General features: G+C 45.2%; 2 protein-coding genes across 4 annotated transcripts; both read left to right on the plus strand.

Annotated features, from left to right (window-relative positions):
* The first annotated feature begins 1368 nt into the window (after nucleotides 1-1368).
* Nucleotides 1369-6955, plus strand: LOC136531283 (uncharacterized). Of its 2 annotated transcripts, XM_066523952.1 has the most exons (4): nucleotides 1369-2797; nucleotides 4006-4177; nucleotides 4283-5189; nucleotides 5296-6955. In XM_066523952.1, the coding sequence occupies exons 2-4, from the start codon at nucleotides 4158-4160 to the stop codon at nucleotides 5860-5862; spliced, it is 1494 nt and encodes a 497-aa protein (XP_066380049.1). In that variant the 5' UTR covers nucleotides 1369-2797; nucleotides 4006-4157; the 3' UTR covers nucleotides 5863-6955. The 2 variants fall into 2 exon arrangements, with proteins under 2 accessions (XP_066380049.1, XP_066380048.1); XM_066523951.1 differs by having other exon boundaries at nucleotides 1369-4177.
* A 281-nt stretch (nucleotides 6956-7236) lies between these two features.
* Nucleotides 7237-10404, plus strand: LOC136531284 (uncharacterized). Of its 2 annotated transcripts, XM_066523953.1 has the most exons (10): nucleotides 7237-8011; nucleotides 8570-8666; nucleotides 8780-8884; nucleotides 8964-9026; nucleotides 9120-9272; nucleotides 9349-9423; nucleotides 9548-9607; nucleotides 9691-9771; nucleotides 9865-9990; nucleotides 10104-10404. In XM_066523953.1, the coding sequence occupies exons 3-9, from the start codon at nucleotides 8783-8785 to the stop codon at nucleotides 9952-9954; spliced, it is 624 nt and encodes a 207-aa protein (XP_066380050.1). In that variant the 5' UTR covers nucleotides 7237-8011; nucleotides 8570-8666; nucleotides 8780-8782; the 3' UTR covers nucleotides 9955-9990; nucleotides 10104-10404. The 2 variants fall into 2 exon arrangements, with proteins under 2 accessions (XP_066380050.1, XP_066380051.1); XM_066523954.1 differs by lacking the exons at nucleotides 7237-8011; nucleotides 8570-8666 and having other exon boundaries at nucleotides 8672-8884.
* Nucleotides 10405-14234: the final 3830 nt, after the last annotated feature.

Consider the following 14234-nt stretch of genomic DNA (forward strand, 5'->3'; position numbering starts at 1 on the left):
GATTGAAGCGCAAGAGAGGGGAAGTGGAGGCCAGATCGAAGCGCCGGTGTCAGTCGCGCCGCCTGGGGACGTGGTCGCTCGTGAGGCCTTCCCTGCGCCGGCCGGCGGATCCCCGCCCGCGGAGGCGCGTTCGGTGGGCGTGCGGTCACCACCCCCGCCCATGTGGCCAACGCTGCGGGCAGTGGGGGCCGCGACGTGGGAGGCAAGCGGCACGGGTGCGACGTGCCTGCAGGTCGAAGGCGCGGCCCGGCGTTGGCGCGGGCTCAGCAGCGGCAGAGGGGGAGGGTCCGGGACGGAGGGAGACGACAGAGGGGAGAGAAGTGGTATAGGCAGACTTGGGGTTTGGATGGATCAGGAGGCTCCTGGAATAGGGGACAGGCCGGCCCATTTAAAAGACATGGATTGATGGTTGATTTCGGTAAAGTTTGAGGGTTTTTTTAAAAAACAAAATGAGAGGAGGCCTAGACTGTGGGTTGATTCGATTAAAGTTCAAGGTTTTTTTTACAAAAAGACCGGAGCTCGCACGATCTAGCCGTCCGCGTGGCCGATCCGATGGTCGGGAAAAGCGGACGACGTGGCCACGCTGCCTGGGTAGCAGGATTCATATGGTAAGATATCAAATTCAGAGAATGATTTAGTAACTAATGTGCTCACCGACGAATGGCGGAAGGCGCTGCAGGGCTCGGGTGGCCAAGGTGAGGGCACGAGTAGGTAGGTCTCGGCCTCGCGAACTCGACGGGGGTGCTCGCGTCGTCCACTGGTGACCGAAGACAAGAGCAAGCGCGGCGGAGCGGGTCGGCACGGTGGCGGGCTTCGACTGGCGCTGGCGCTGAACAGAGAGCGAGAGAGGGAGCGGCAAAGGTAGCGGCGTGATCCTCACCTTCACGCGAAGCTCGGGCGGTGGTTCTCGTCGGCGCAGACGCTGCAGGGGAGGAGAGCGACGGCGGCAGGACCTCGGTGAAGCGGCGGCGCACGCTAGGGCTAGCGGGGTGGCGGCTGCTGCGGCTAGGATTAAGGCGATGCGTTGATGGGGTCCGGGGCCGCGGCAGGGGTCTTAGGGATTTATAGGGGGCTTGGCGTGGAGGTCACGCCAAATCCCGTGCAAATCGGGATCGAGCGACGGCGGCAGAGTCCTGCTCGGGGACGAGAGGAGGAAGAAGGTGCGGCTGGCATGCGGGGCCGCGGCGTCAGCGGGTGAAGGGGCAAGGCCCACTGGCAGAGAGAGGGAGCAGAGCGCTCCGTGCGGGCTCCAGCCGAGCTGGGCCGGTTGCGCGAAAGGGGAAGGGGAGTCAGGCCGAGAGAGAGGGCCAAGGCCTGCTGGACTAAGGAGCTGAGGGAGGGAGTGCGAGTGGGCTTTTCCACTTGGGCCCCAAGAGAAGGAGAAAGCGGCTGGGCCGCTGGGCCTGCGCTGCAAGAAAGGAGGGAGGAGTGGGCCTGTGCTGCAATATGTTGTGCCTCTACGCGATCCTTTAACCGGTCATGCACAGCAGCAGCACCAACAGTGGCTCACGGCTTCCAAGAGCCGTGAGATGAGAGGAGGCGGGGTTGGGCGCGGTCGCCGTAAGAGGAGGTGGGGCGCGTCCGGAGACGCCTAGCCACGCAAACTGGCGCTGGGCCTGGCGACGAGATGGGGGCATGGGGCGCTCGCTCCTCTGCCGGTTGGAGGAAGACGCGCCACGAGCTCCGACACCGCGAGCCTTGGCCCCGAGCACGGCCACGAGCTCCGTCGCGGCGAGCACTGCGCTTCCTGACGCTACGAGCCGCCATCCTCGCTGCTCGCGCTTGCGTCAGATCCGCCCGCTGGTGGCCGAGGTCACCACCGCGCGCCACTGCTTGCGCCGTGCCGTTTTCTCGGTTGGCCGCGCTCGCCCCCGCGCCGTCGCTGCGGGTGCCGAGCTCGCTCCGCGAGCTCCGACGCCGCGAGCATTGGTCCAGATCTCGGCCACGAGCAGCGTCGCGCGCCCCGACGCCGTGAGCCGCCGGCCCCAACGCTCGCACTTATCCGAGATCCGTCCACGGGTGGCTGAGGTCGCCCCTGCTAGCTTTGCCGCTGCTTGCGCCGTGCCGTCGCATCGGTTGGAACCGCTTGCACGGTGCGCGAGGGCCGGCCATGCCACACGGCGGCTTGCTCAAGCCCGACGCTTGCGACCGCGACGGTCTTTCCCATGGCCACGGCGCGAGGGCGCGCAGCGTCTTCCTCGGCCACGGTGCACGAGCGCAGTCACACGGCGTCTTCCCGGGCCATGGCGCGCGGGAAGGCGGTGGCTTCCCCAGCCCAGGTAGCTTCCCCTTGCCAAGGGCGTCCTGCGTCGTCTTCCCCGGGCACGACGCGCGGGCACGCGGCGGCGGCCCCGGCCTCAGCGCTGGCGGTAGCATGCGGCAGTGACCTGGCCCCGTCACTAGCGTGCGCGGCCATCCCACGTACGCCTTGCTCATTTGGCCGCCTTTCCCGCGCACGCCGCGCCTGCGGCCACGACCACCTCCCTGCAGAGGCCCGGCCCTGGGGGGGTGGGGGGGGGGGGGGGTTCGAGCTGTGCCGCTGCACTGGGCCCTCGAACCAAAGGGGCCTAACTCCGTGCGTGAGAAGGGAAGCCTGAAGCCGTCCGCTACATCCAGTGTCCGTGAAGCCGCATCGTTGCGCCCTCGCCGTCGCCGCAACCTCGCCGCTCCATGCGCCCTCGTCGCGACTCGCCACCTCGCTGACAGCTGACCTCGCTGACAGCCGGCCACAGCCACGTGATTCCGAACGACGCGAGTGACGAGTCCATATGTGAGGTGTTTCAGACTTCCCATTCAGGTACGCATGTTTGCCCAATCGCTCCTAATCCTTTTGTTGATCTCAATTTCATATATTTAATCAATGTTTAATTTGCTTTTTCCTTCAATTTCTATTCTTTGGAACACAAGATTTGAGACGCTTGTGCACACGCTGCAGCTAGGGCAGTGTGTGACCTTACACTATTTAGTGAATAATTGTTATCTCAATTTCTCAACTAGGTAATGTACTAACTCTGTTGATTTTAAAGTTGAATCTAGCACGGCATAATTTTGGTAAATTACTTGCTAATTGTTCTAAAATTTCAATGGTCTCATGTTTCTTGAAAGCAAACATTTGGCAATGAGAGAAGAGAAATGAAGAAATGCATAGAAGAGTTGATATAATGGTAGAGATGGTATATATTATAGCTATATTAGAGGGCCCATCTTTATGGCTCTGCTCCAGGTCACCGATTTGACAGGACCGGGCCTCGGCCATGGACGAGTAGCGGTCGGGGGCCGGAGGAACCGGCAACACGGGGCTCATATTTCCTTCGGCGGCGCAAGACTATCCGGCGGCGCACAGCGTCTGCCTCCTCATCCGGCCCGGCTACTACCTTGCATCCTGCGCCGGGCCATGAGGGCGGTGAACGCAGGCCCTTTCTCCACGCGACACCGCCGAGGCCCATCTTTTAGAGCAACGATGTCCGCTCCGACACGAAGAGGATTGCCGCCGTGCTATCTGCATCAAGTCAACGCACCTCTTCAACACCAGGCCAAGCTGGCGTGACCTTGGTTTCTAGGTCCCCGTTCTGGGCAGCCGTGTATTTTAGTCAAAGCTAACACATGGTTGTTGGCTGCCTAAAAAACACACGAATTTCAACAGACAAAAAACCATGTGTTTTAGGAGAAGCTAGCACATGATTGTTTGCCGCCTAAAAAACACACAAATTACAACAGGGAAAAAGGGTTTTTTTTGGAAAGGTGCCATTACAATTCTTGAAGATTGGAAATATACCATTACAATTCGTCTAATCGCAAGCGTGCCATTATAATTTTGCGATACTTTGAAATATGCCATCGTATACGCCCGACAAACGCTTGGGCCCGCTTGTACGCATCAGTGGCATACGGTCGACCGTATCCGTTTGTCGCACGTCTTCATCTAAATGGCGCGGTGAACGCCACCGTCTCCACCTCTCTCTCACTCTCACTTTCCCTGTCTCTCTCCCCGAGCAAGAACCCTAGGCTGTGGTGGCGACGGCGATTTCGGCGGTGGTGACGGCGACGATCCCGACGGCGGCGCAGCAGGCCAAGGAGACGGCGCAAGGGGGCCAGTCGAAGGAAAGCAATGGAGTAGCGTGCACATCAATGGCGGACGCGCCCCGCGCGGGTCGCCGATGGTGGACGGCGACGAAAGGTACTTTTTCTCTCCTTGCTGAGCACAGACATGAGTAGATTAGGCCTCAATTTATGCATTGTCGCTGGAGATGTGCACATTTTGATGTGATTTGGTTGATGCTAGGGTTCCACTATTTTCCCTAGAGATTAAAGTGGAAGCATTCTGTACGATAGACTCTTTGGGTAGGAAAGCTTACACAAAGGGCTCTGTGATTAAGTGGGATGTGGAGATAGGCTCGTTTTCGTTTGAGTTACTGATGACCAGCTTGCGCAATGCTATCAAATGGTCTCGTACTCAGTGCCCAACTGCTTGGTACTATGACAAAAGGGTGTGTGAAGATGTCAGACTAGAAAACCAGTTCCAGATGAATGACATATTTGAGATGTATAAGGACCAGATGCATTGCCAGATTGTTGTAGGAGTGTTTGATCAATCTGTTGCCTCTGTTGATCAGTTTGATGCATTAGAACCTTTATGTGTGATTCCTCCCGATATTGGCAATGCAATCCCTACTGACAGTAATGTTAACCAGCCATCATCTAAGGCAGATGATGCACCAAAGGTTCCCATGGAGGCTGAAGTTGAGCCTGAACTTGAGCCTGACAGGGAGTCCGATATGTTTGATAATGATGAAGAGTATGTGGGTTATGATGATGAGGGAATGTATATGCCAATACCACCAACACAGCCACATAGCAGTTCACAACCTCATAGTAATTCACCTCCACATGTTTCTCATGATGCTGTTAATGATGATGCTCATGCTTTTCCTACTGAGACAGAGGTCAATGATGCAGACCCTAAAGAGATCCATGTGATCCATGACCCAGAGCACCCCAAGATTGAGAAGGGGGAGTTATTTCCTGATATTGTTTCATTCAGGAAAGCTATCAGGCATTACGCTGTGACTAAAGGCTTTGAGTTAGCTGGTATCAAAACAGACCCAACAAGGTATATTGCAAGGTGCAAGGCTGAGCGATGTCCTTGGTGCATACATGCATCTAGGCTACATGATAAAAAGACAATACAGGTAACTGACCATGCACTAGTTCATTTGTGCATTTCTATTTGCTTGACCTGACTTGTTTTCTATGTACATTTCTATTTGCTTGACCTGACTTGTTTTCTATGTGCAGATCAAAGTACTTCCATCAGATCACGACTGTCCAACTACAAAACTGGTAGTAGGAAAGATGGCATCACAGGATTGGTGTGCAGACAGGTTGGGAGATTGGCTCAAGAAAAATCCAACAAAACGTGCAAAGGATTGCAAGGAGAAGTTGGAAGATGATTATGGCATCAAGCTGAAGTATTCAAAGGCTTGGTCAGGTATGAAGTTAGCAATAGATCAAATCCATGGTAGATATGAGGAAAGTTTTCAGTTGCTATTCAATTGGGCTGCTCAGATTGAACAGGTCTCTCCTGGTAGCCTAATAGAGATAGAGCTTGATAAGATTGGTAAAAAGCAAAGATTTAGGAGAATGTTTGTTGCTCTTAAACCTTGTGTGGATGGTTTTCTGGCTAGATGCAGACCATTTATGGATATAGATGCATCTAGTCTGCATGGTAAGTACAGAGGTCAGCTAGCTTCAGCAAGTGTGATTGCTGAGTTTGCTCCTCAAAGTATAGAGTATCTTCAGACTCACCACAGCAGGATATGGTATAGGTGTGGGTTCTTAGAAAACAGCTGTGTGATTATTTGACCAACAATGTGTCAGAAAGCTTCAATGCACAGGTGAAGCACCTCAAAGGTTTATTTGTACATGAGCTGGTAGATAGAATTAGAGAGCTAATAATGGAGAAGAGATATTTGAGGAAGAAGATTGCTAGGTAGTGGGAGGATGGAATCCTACCAGGTGTGATAAAGGATCTTAACCTGATCAGCAATCATCTCAAAGTGGTCAAGGTCAAAATCAGTGACGACATTGCTGAAGTGACTCTCTTGGATGACTGGAACAATCAGAAGAGGCACACTGTGGACCTATAGAACCGTAATTGTTCTTGCAAGGAATGGTAGGTGACTGGAAAGCCCTGCAAGCATGCTTTGGCCTGGATACTTTCAAACAGAGGGATAAGGATTTAGGATTATGTACACGACTACTATTCTATTGCTAGATTTAAGGCAGCCTACCAAGATAGGGTTGAGCCATCTTATGATCATTCTGTAATGATTATGAACTACTAATATGTAATGTGGCACTTCTGTTGCTTAGCTAGTAAACTCTACTATGTATTGAGGTATTTGAACTTGCCAACTTTCTAAGTTGCTGTTGTTACTGTACTACGTATGGATATTTAGTGCCAACTTGGTTATGAAATGATGTTTGAACTCTATTGTATTTTCACTACTGTCATGTGGCTATGGTCTGTGTGCTTTGATCTACTTTACTCTGAATGTTGCTAGCCCTTGTTCTCCTCATCCAAAATCAAGACAAGATGCTACTGGAATTCTTACATAATTTCATAAAAAACATAGCACAATGCTGATCAATTTCATTACAGTCACTTCATCATCTGGGCAACAACTACACCTACCAGTACACCAACAAGGACACCTACTACAACAGATACATCTAACACAATCTACATTTTCTTATTACCCATGTCCTGTGTTGCGTTACTAACTGGACTAGGAACAACAGAATGCATGTCTCCAATTTGCGCTTTTAGTTTCCAAATGTCTTGAACAACAATGTCTAGTGTTTGCCTCATCTCACGAAGCTGTTGCTTGAAATCACCAATACCATCCCCAACTTGATGACAAAGGGGCAACTGGACCTGCATCTGCTGCTCCTTTTGTTGATTCAGAAACCAGGCCTCGTACTGCTCCTCCGAACGGATCCAGCCACAAGTTGTTGGATCACCCTGCGCACCCTAAATCAGTCAAATAGAAACCAAACAATGAAGATTCAATTAACACAACAAATCCTACCTTTATGTTGTTCGGGCACTTGACAAATGGGACATCCTTCGAGCGCTCTTGCTTGCTCATGATTCTGATTAGAGGAACATGGCATTCGGGACAGTCCAGTAGGGGGTATTGCATCCTTCGAGTGCCAGCAACGGTGGAGCTCAAGCTCATCCTTGCCTATGGTCGAGTCGCCCCCTTGCGTCGTTGCCTTGGCCTACTACGTAGCCGTCAGGTGGTCGCCGCCGCCGTCGCCGAAGTCGCCGCCGGGAGCGCACCCTAGGGTTCTTGGCTGAGAAAAGTGACAGGGAGCACACGAGAGAGAGAGGGGTTGAGACGGCGATGTTCACAGCGCCGTTTACATGAAGACGGCCGACGGATGAATACGGTCCGCCGTATGCCACGCGGACCTACAAGCGGGCCCAAGTGTTCGTCGGGCGTACACAATGGCAGATTTCGAAGTATCGCAAAATTATAATGGCACGCTTGCGATTAGACGAATTGTAATGATATATTTCCAATCTTCAAGAATTGTAATGGCACCTTTCCAAAAAACCCAAAAAAAACCATGTGTTTTAGGAGAAACTAGCACACAAATTTCATCAGACAAAAAAGGCCCACGCAGATCAGATCTATTACTGTTGTTAGATGTAAGTTCCGTGCAATTGAAAAGTCCAATAACTAAGATGATAGAGAGAGGCTCACTAAACATGTAGCAGCCCATAAGCCCAACAAACAGGAATTCCATAGGAATATAACATGTATACTTAGAAAAGAAGCAAAGAAAACAGGTGAAAGGATCTGCGTGGATATCAGATCTGCTCTACGTGAGAAAAGGCATTGCTCTACTCACGCAGAGTAGGAGAAAGCTGGAGAAATCATGCAGAACAGAGGAAATGAGCACAGATCAGATCGAAGAGGAAGCACAAACCTCAACAACCCAGGTTAGCACACAAATCTTATCAATCCAATCTGCTTGTATATGTTACATCCATAGAATTTGTGGTCATAAGTGAGTAAAAGGATAGCCTACACCTTGTACTTCATCTAGTAACGGGGCCTGGCCCTAGTTCTATGGTTCCTCACTGTGAACAAGGAGCAGATTTAGCATATATTACGTGAGATAAGAGGATCATGTAGCTAGCAGAATCACACACACAAAAAACACATTTTTCTTGGCCAATTTCTATAATTACTTTTGCAGCCACAGCACACCTAAATGTTCTACATTTCCTATATTCCTCTTGTAAAAGAATTACAAAATCTGAAAGATAAAATTGCAGATTTCAAAATAGTGCAACTAGTATTTCCTATTAATGCAATTATTCTGTACATGTATATAATTTAAAAAACTAGCTCATGCAAGTATTCATACCACTAGGACTATCAATTCAATTAGCAGTTTTGGCAAGATTTCACTAATACAACTAGAAATACTGCTACATGGCTTTTGTAATTAGACCAAATTTAAACACCTAATTCTAGCTTTTGCACAATATTAGGTTCAATGATGGAGAAAAGGTCGTGCTCTACTCACGCAAAGCAGGGCAAAGGGGCAGAAATCATATCGAAGAGGAACCACAAACCTCAACAGCCAAGGTTAGTACACCGATCATTTGAATTCAATCTCCTTGTGTGTGTTAGATGCATGGAATATGTAATGATGAGAAACCTTCTAACTGTCAAAACATGAAATCTGGATGTTATAACAGAACATGAATCTAAAAAGAAGAACAAGGCAGCAGGAAATATTAGAGGCACAATATCAGATTCAGAATTATGAGGAAATGATTCGCCAAGAAGAAAGCAACAATGATGTAAAATTACTCCTAATTCAAAACAGTTGACACAAACAATAAATAAATGAGAACTAATGGCTTCTTCATTATCTTGCAGGTTTCAATTGCTTCCTTAATGCAACTAATACAAGCACCAGTCCAGTTTGATCAACTACTTGAGGTAAGAAACACAATTCAATGATGCAATGAAAAAAAGAAGAATCTGATAAAAAGCTATATAAGTACTTAGCTGCTTGCTTTTTTTATGAAGCAGAATAATATGTATGTCACAACAAGCAGATGTGATGATTATCCAACATCAATGAACTCACAAGAAGCAATTAAAGAAGTACAGTCAGCTCCTTATCAAATATTTGCAGGCACAAATTGTTTCAGTGACCTTTTAAACACCTTCACATACAAAAAGGTGAGCAAAATCATTGCTTAGATTAAAATGCTAAGATAAAAAGGTTATTTTTCGACTAAAATATATTTCAATGCAGGGAGGCTACACTAAACTTATGATGGAACAGATCATGAACTCTCAGGAGGATAATCAGACTGACAAGAATACGCAGGTAAAATTTATAATACCAGTATACAAAAATTACAATTCAGACATATGCAAATTACACACATATGTGCAATGTAAATTCAGCATAACAGGACTATAATTTCAATGCTTCATTATAAACTATGCAGCAACATGAAGAGATGCAAGGATCATTAACAAAGATGATACCTGGAAATGACAGGAATGAGGTAAAACTATATTATATGCTTGTCAAACTAGTTGTGTTATATTATAAATGGTAACCATTCTCATTATCAAACAAATAAAACAGAATATGAGCCTTGAAGATCTGGATGGAATCTTTGGACCACAGACTGATCGGTCCATATCAGAGTCAAGAATGTCATATGAGGTAGATATAGACAGCTGAGCCAATTTGATTACATTTATAAGCAATACAAATATGTACTGGCATCAAAGTAAAACTTATCTTTTACAAAAACAGGATGGAGAAATGGCAATCATCGCTGATGATGATGGAGCAACGACAAGCATAGTTGATTATGATAGATCTAAAATTCAACAATACCATTGACAAACTGATGTATTCAATAACATGGACATTGATGAGGTACATAAAAAATAATCTCTTCAACTATTTTAGTCCACACTTAAAAAAAATATTGTATTATAAATGACATTACTCAGAAACTAAGACTGCTGCTAATATATTTATATGTGCAGCATGAAAATCAAGATGATCAACCAATAATGAAAGAAAATGACTTGAGGATCATAGCAATAGAACCAGCAAGTTCAGATATTACATCAGCTATAACAGATGATAATGAGCATGTAAATGGCAGCCAGGAACTGACGGAGGAAGAGATTGAAGAATTCATAAAAAATGAGCAGGTTGCAGCATCTGAAGGAAACAATGCACCAAACAACAGCAAGTACACCCCACAACTATCGATGGAATTTAAGACTAGGCATGATGTTCACCATTTCTTCAACTCTCTATGCGTTCCTAGCCGGATTTCAAGTTGCCATAACACATAGACAAGAACTCAAAGTAAGAAGAGAAATAATGAGGTAGTCAAAGTGATAATGAGATGCAATCATCAAGGAAAAGAAAAGGAACCAAAGTCTTTAGAGCAAGAAGAAGCTGAAGTAGACAAGGATGTTGGAAAGAAACCAGTAAGGAGAAGGAAAACAAATGTTCAGCAGAAGTCAGATTGTCCTTGTGTTATGATGGTGAAAGGAGTTGTATGGAAGATTAAAACTCTTGATTTGGAGCATAATCATGAGCTATGCTCTGGAGACAAGGATCAGCTATTTTCTGGTCACAAATATATGACAGAGATGGAAAAAGAACTTATCAAGACTCTGAATGATAACAATATCCTGACTAGAAAGATGGTTTCTATTCTATCGTATTTGAGAGGGGGGCTTACAGCTCTACCGATGAAAAAGAAAGATACCAACAACCATAGGACAAAGCTGATCAGAGAAGTTAGAGGACAGATATGACACAAGTACTAGATTATTTTAGAAAGAAACAAACTGAGGATCCATCTTTCTTTTACAAGTTTGATTTAGATGAGGACAAGAGAGTGAAAAATTTGTTCTGGACAGACTGCTCTTCTATGAAATATTATGCAGATTATGGAGAATGTGTAAGTTTTGACACGACATATATGACCAATCGATACAACTTACCTTTTGCACCATTTGTTGGAATCACAGGACATGGGCAAAGTTGCCTTTTTGGATGTGCTTCATGATGAGACAGTGGACACTTTTAAGTGGGTATTTCAAACTTTCCTTGAAGCAATGGGAGGAAAACACCCTCAAACGATCATCACAGACCAAGACATGGCGATGAAATCAGCAATAGAGCAAGTCTTCATAAACACAAAGCATAGAAATTGCTTGTTCCACATAAAGACCAAATGCTACAATAAGAATATCAAGGTCTTTGCAGCAAACGATGAACTATACGAAGACTTCAAAGATATAGTGAACAATAGTTTAACAGTGGAAGAATTTGAGCAACTTTAAAAGAGAATGATTGAGGAAAGAAACCTTCGAGAGAATCACTATTTTTTCCAAAATGTGGGAAATGAGGAAAATATTTATCCCGATCTACTACAAAAATGACTTCTTCTCTTTTATACAAACAACATCCAGAAGTGAGGCAACAAATGCTAGGTTCAAAGATAATGTAGGGCCAACCTATAATATCATTAGCTTTCTAAAAGAGTACAGTCGGATTGTTGATACCATAAATCGAGCAGAAAGACTGGAGGACAGCTATAGCAAGTAGAAAAGGCCAAAGGAATTTATATTCGGCTACAAAATAGAGCAGCAGGCACAACAGCTATACAATAGAAACATATTCAAAAAGTTCCAACTACAACTGAAGGCAACATCAAGGCCGAACTACAGGGAAACCGAATATGGGAAAACATTTGAGCTGTAGCAAAAAAAGTAACCAGATTCAGGAGGTTCATAGGTTCAGGACATATACACTACACACTAACCTAACAGAAGGCGAAAAAGAATTTACCTGCATATGTGTAAAATTCAACAAAGATGGGATACTCTGCTCTCATATCCTGAAAGTAGTCATTGAAAAGGAAATCAGCACAATTCCAGACAAATACTTCTTAGACAGGTGGAGAAAAAAGGATATAAAGTTACATGTTGAAAGACAAGAAGAAGAAACAGTTGCAACAAGCTCATTGTTGAGATTCAACATATTATCCAGGAAGTCAACAATACTTAATTCAAAAGGATCAAAAAATGAGGAAGCCATGGAATATCTTATGGCAGAATTCGTCAAGATGAAAATTAATTTAGATAGAATGTTATCTGCTCAGCAAACAGGTAAAGCACAAAATGACCAGCAAGGGAATAAAAAAGGAGAAACTATAGCAGTAGAAACTGGAGATCCACAGACTGAAATAGATGATCTAGAAAGAATTTAGAGAAAGGACAGGCCACCTAAACCTATGAGAATGAAGACACATAGTATAAAATTTTAGTACATACAAATAGAATTTTAGTACATACAAATAGAATTTGAATCCAAATGCACATATTCTTATTTATGTGAACTAATAATGTTTTGTATGCTCTTCTATGAAGCCAAAAAGAAAGAAGAGGAAGGAAACATCAAATGGTAGCACCGATCCCGAAGTCACAACACACTAAGGACACGGTGATTAAAGACATGTAGCAATTCACGATAATCAGCAGATAGAAGCAAAATTTAAGTAGTCAATATATTTATGTAATTTATGTAATGAGTAGGATGTTACAAACCTTAAATTATATTATGCCTAGATCTAAAATTACATATGCTGAGAACTACAATTGCAGTGTCCAATATCTACAATTTACATTATCGGTGATTCCAATTGTGTAAGCGAATTTTATATTTGTCTTGTTTTCATCAGCAGCAGGTAATAATAGTAACAGAACACTTAAAAAATTCAGTAGTATGTTGCTCCTGCAGGCACCAACATGTCTCCCAGGACATTTACTGACCTTATTGTTGAAGTTCCATCTACCATTGTGTGTTAAAATGTCTTCACCATTCCCAGCTTTAAGCTGAACAAAAAAAGACAGTTATAAGGTTTACGCCTTCAAAATTCCATGACCATTGTCAAAGGCTAACAGGCCTCTAGAAAATGATTGCAATTTTTGTAATGGTAAGAAGAGAGATGTACTGAAGTTTATTGATCATGTCAGCCCTACAATAAGTTATGTGGGAGAAGACACAAACTTACAGTTCCAGCAAGTGCATAAGCAACAACAAGAGGTGGCGAAGCAAGATAGTTAGCCTGAGTTAAAGGGCGCACACGACCCTCAAAGTTACGGTTACCCGATAGAACAGCAGCAACAACAACATCTGTGAAAAAGAGGTAAGAGATAAGCAATCCATACAGAAAAAAACTAAAATTTGTTACAGCTAAATAGTCAATCATCGTAAGATTAACTTACCATTTTCTGTAATGGCAGCTGATACAGATTCTTCGAGATCACCAGAGTTTCCAATGCAAGTGGTACAGCCACAGCCAACAATATGAAATCCTTGCTGGTTCAAGTATTCTTGAAGGCCACTATAAATAGAAGTCACCAGATTCGATTAAAACATGCCATCTGATACACATTGAAATTCTATGTTTCCCTGTTCTTTATTAAACAATGACAAGATACCTCTGATGCAAGTACTTTGTGACAACTCATGATAAAGGGGCAAGGCTTGTCTTCACCCATGGTTTAACCTGAAAACAAATGCTATCTCACATCAGCAGAAAGCACAAAAAGAGACTCAGCATATCAGCCCATGATTACATTACAAGAGGACTAACCTCACGACCCAACTCAAAGGCTTTCTTGGGCACCGCAAAAACCTGGAATTTCATACATGTATTAGGTTAGTAGCATCAGATGAAGCAAATGTTATGCAAATGGTATACAACCAAGCAGTTACCTTGAACCCAACTTTGTAGGCATGCATGCCAATCTGATTTCATTTCCTTCAGAGGGACACGATCATAAGGCCTACAAGTTGAGAAACACGGTAAGACCTAGTATATACCCCCACCCCCCAAAAAAACTGAATAGTTCCTACTGAACAAAGCCAACTAGAGAAGCTTGAATCCACATCCCCACGAGGGAAATGCCAACATATGTATGCATTGAGAAATATTTCATGATTATATTTGCCACAAAATACTAATGCAATAGTAACAAAAAAACAATTTGCAGGGAAGAAAACATACTGTTTCATCACTCCGGCCTGTCAGTTTAAGGTAATCCAATGTCACATGGTCCACAGGAAAGAAGCCCGTGTAGCTCCAT

The sequence above is a fragment of the Miscanthus floridulus genome, unplaced genomic scaffold, assembly GCF_019320115.1.
Source record: "Miscanthus floridulus cultivar M001 unplaced genomic scaffold, ASM1932011v1 fs_316_2_3, whole genome shotgun sequence".
Taxonomy (NCBI): Eukaryota; Viridiplantae; Streptophyta; class Magnoliopsida; order Poales; family Poaceae; genus Miscanthus; species Miscanthus floridulus.

Excerpts from the sequence above, each read along its gene's own strand:
- LOC136531283 (XM_066523951.1), top strand. The coding sequence starts at position 4,158 with ATGGTGGACGGCGACGAAAG. Across the intron at positions 4,178-4,282 it reads ATGGTGGACGGCGACGAAAG|GGTTCCACTATTTTCCCTAG; the intron begins GTACTTTTTCTC and ends GGTTGATGCTAG. Across the intron at positions 5,190-5,295 it reads ATGATAAAAAGACAATACAG|ATCAAAGTACTTCCATCAGA; the intron begins GTAACTGACCAT and ends TTCTATGTGCAG.
- LOC136531284 (XM_066523953.1), top strand. The coding sequence starts at position 8,783 with ATGAATCTAAAAAGAAGAACAAGGCAGCAGGAAATATTAGAGGCACAA. Across the intron at positions 9,273-9,348 it reads ACACCTTCACATACAAAAAG|GGAGGCTACACTAAACTTAT; the intron begins GTGAGCAAAATC and ends ATTTCAATGCAG. Across the intron at positions 9,424-9,547 it reads AGACTGACAAGAATACGCAG|CAACATGAAGAGATGCAAGG; the intron begins GTAAAATTTATA and ends TAAACTATGCAG.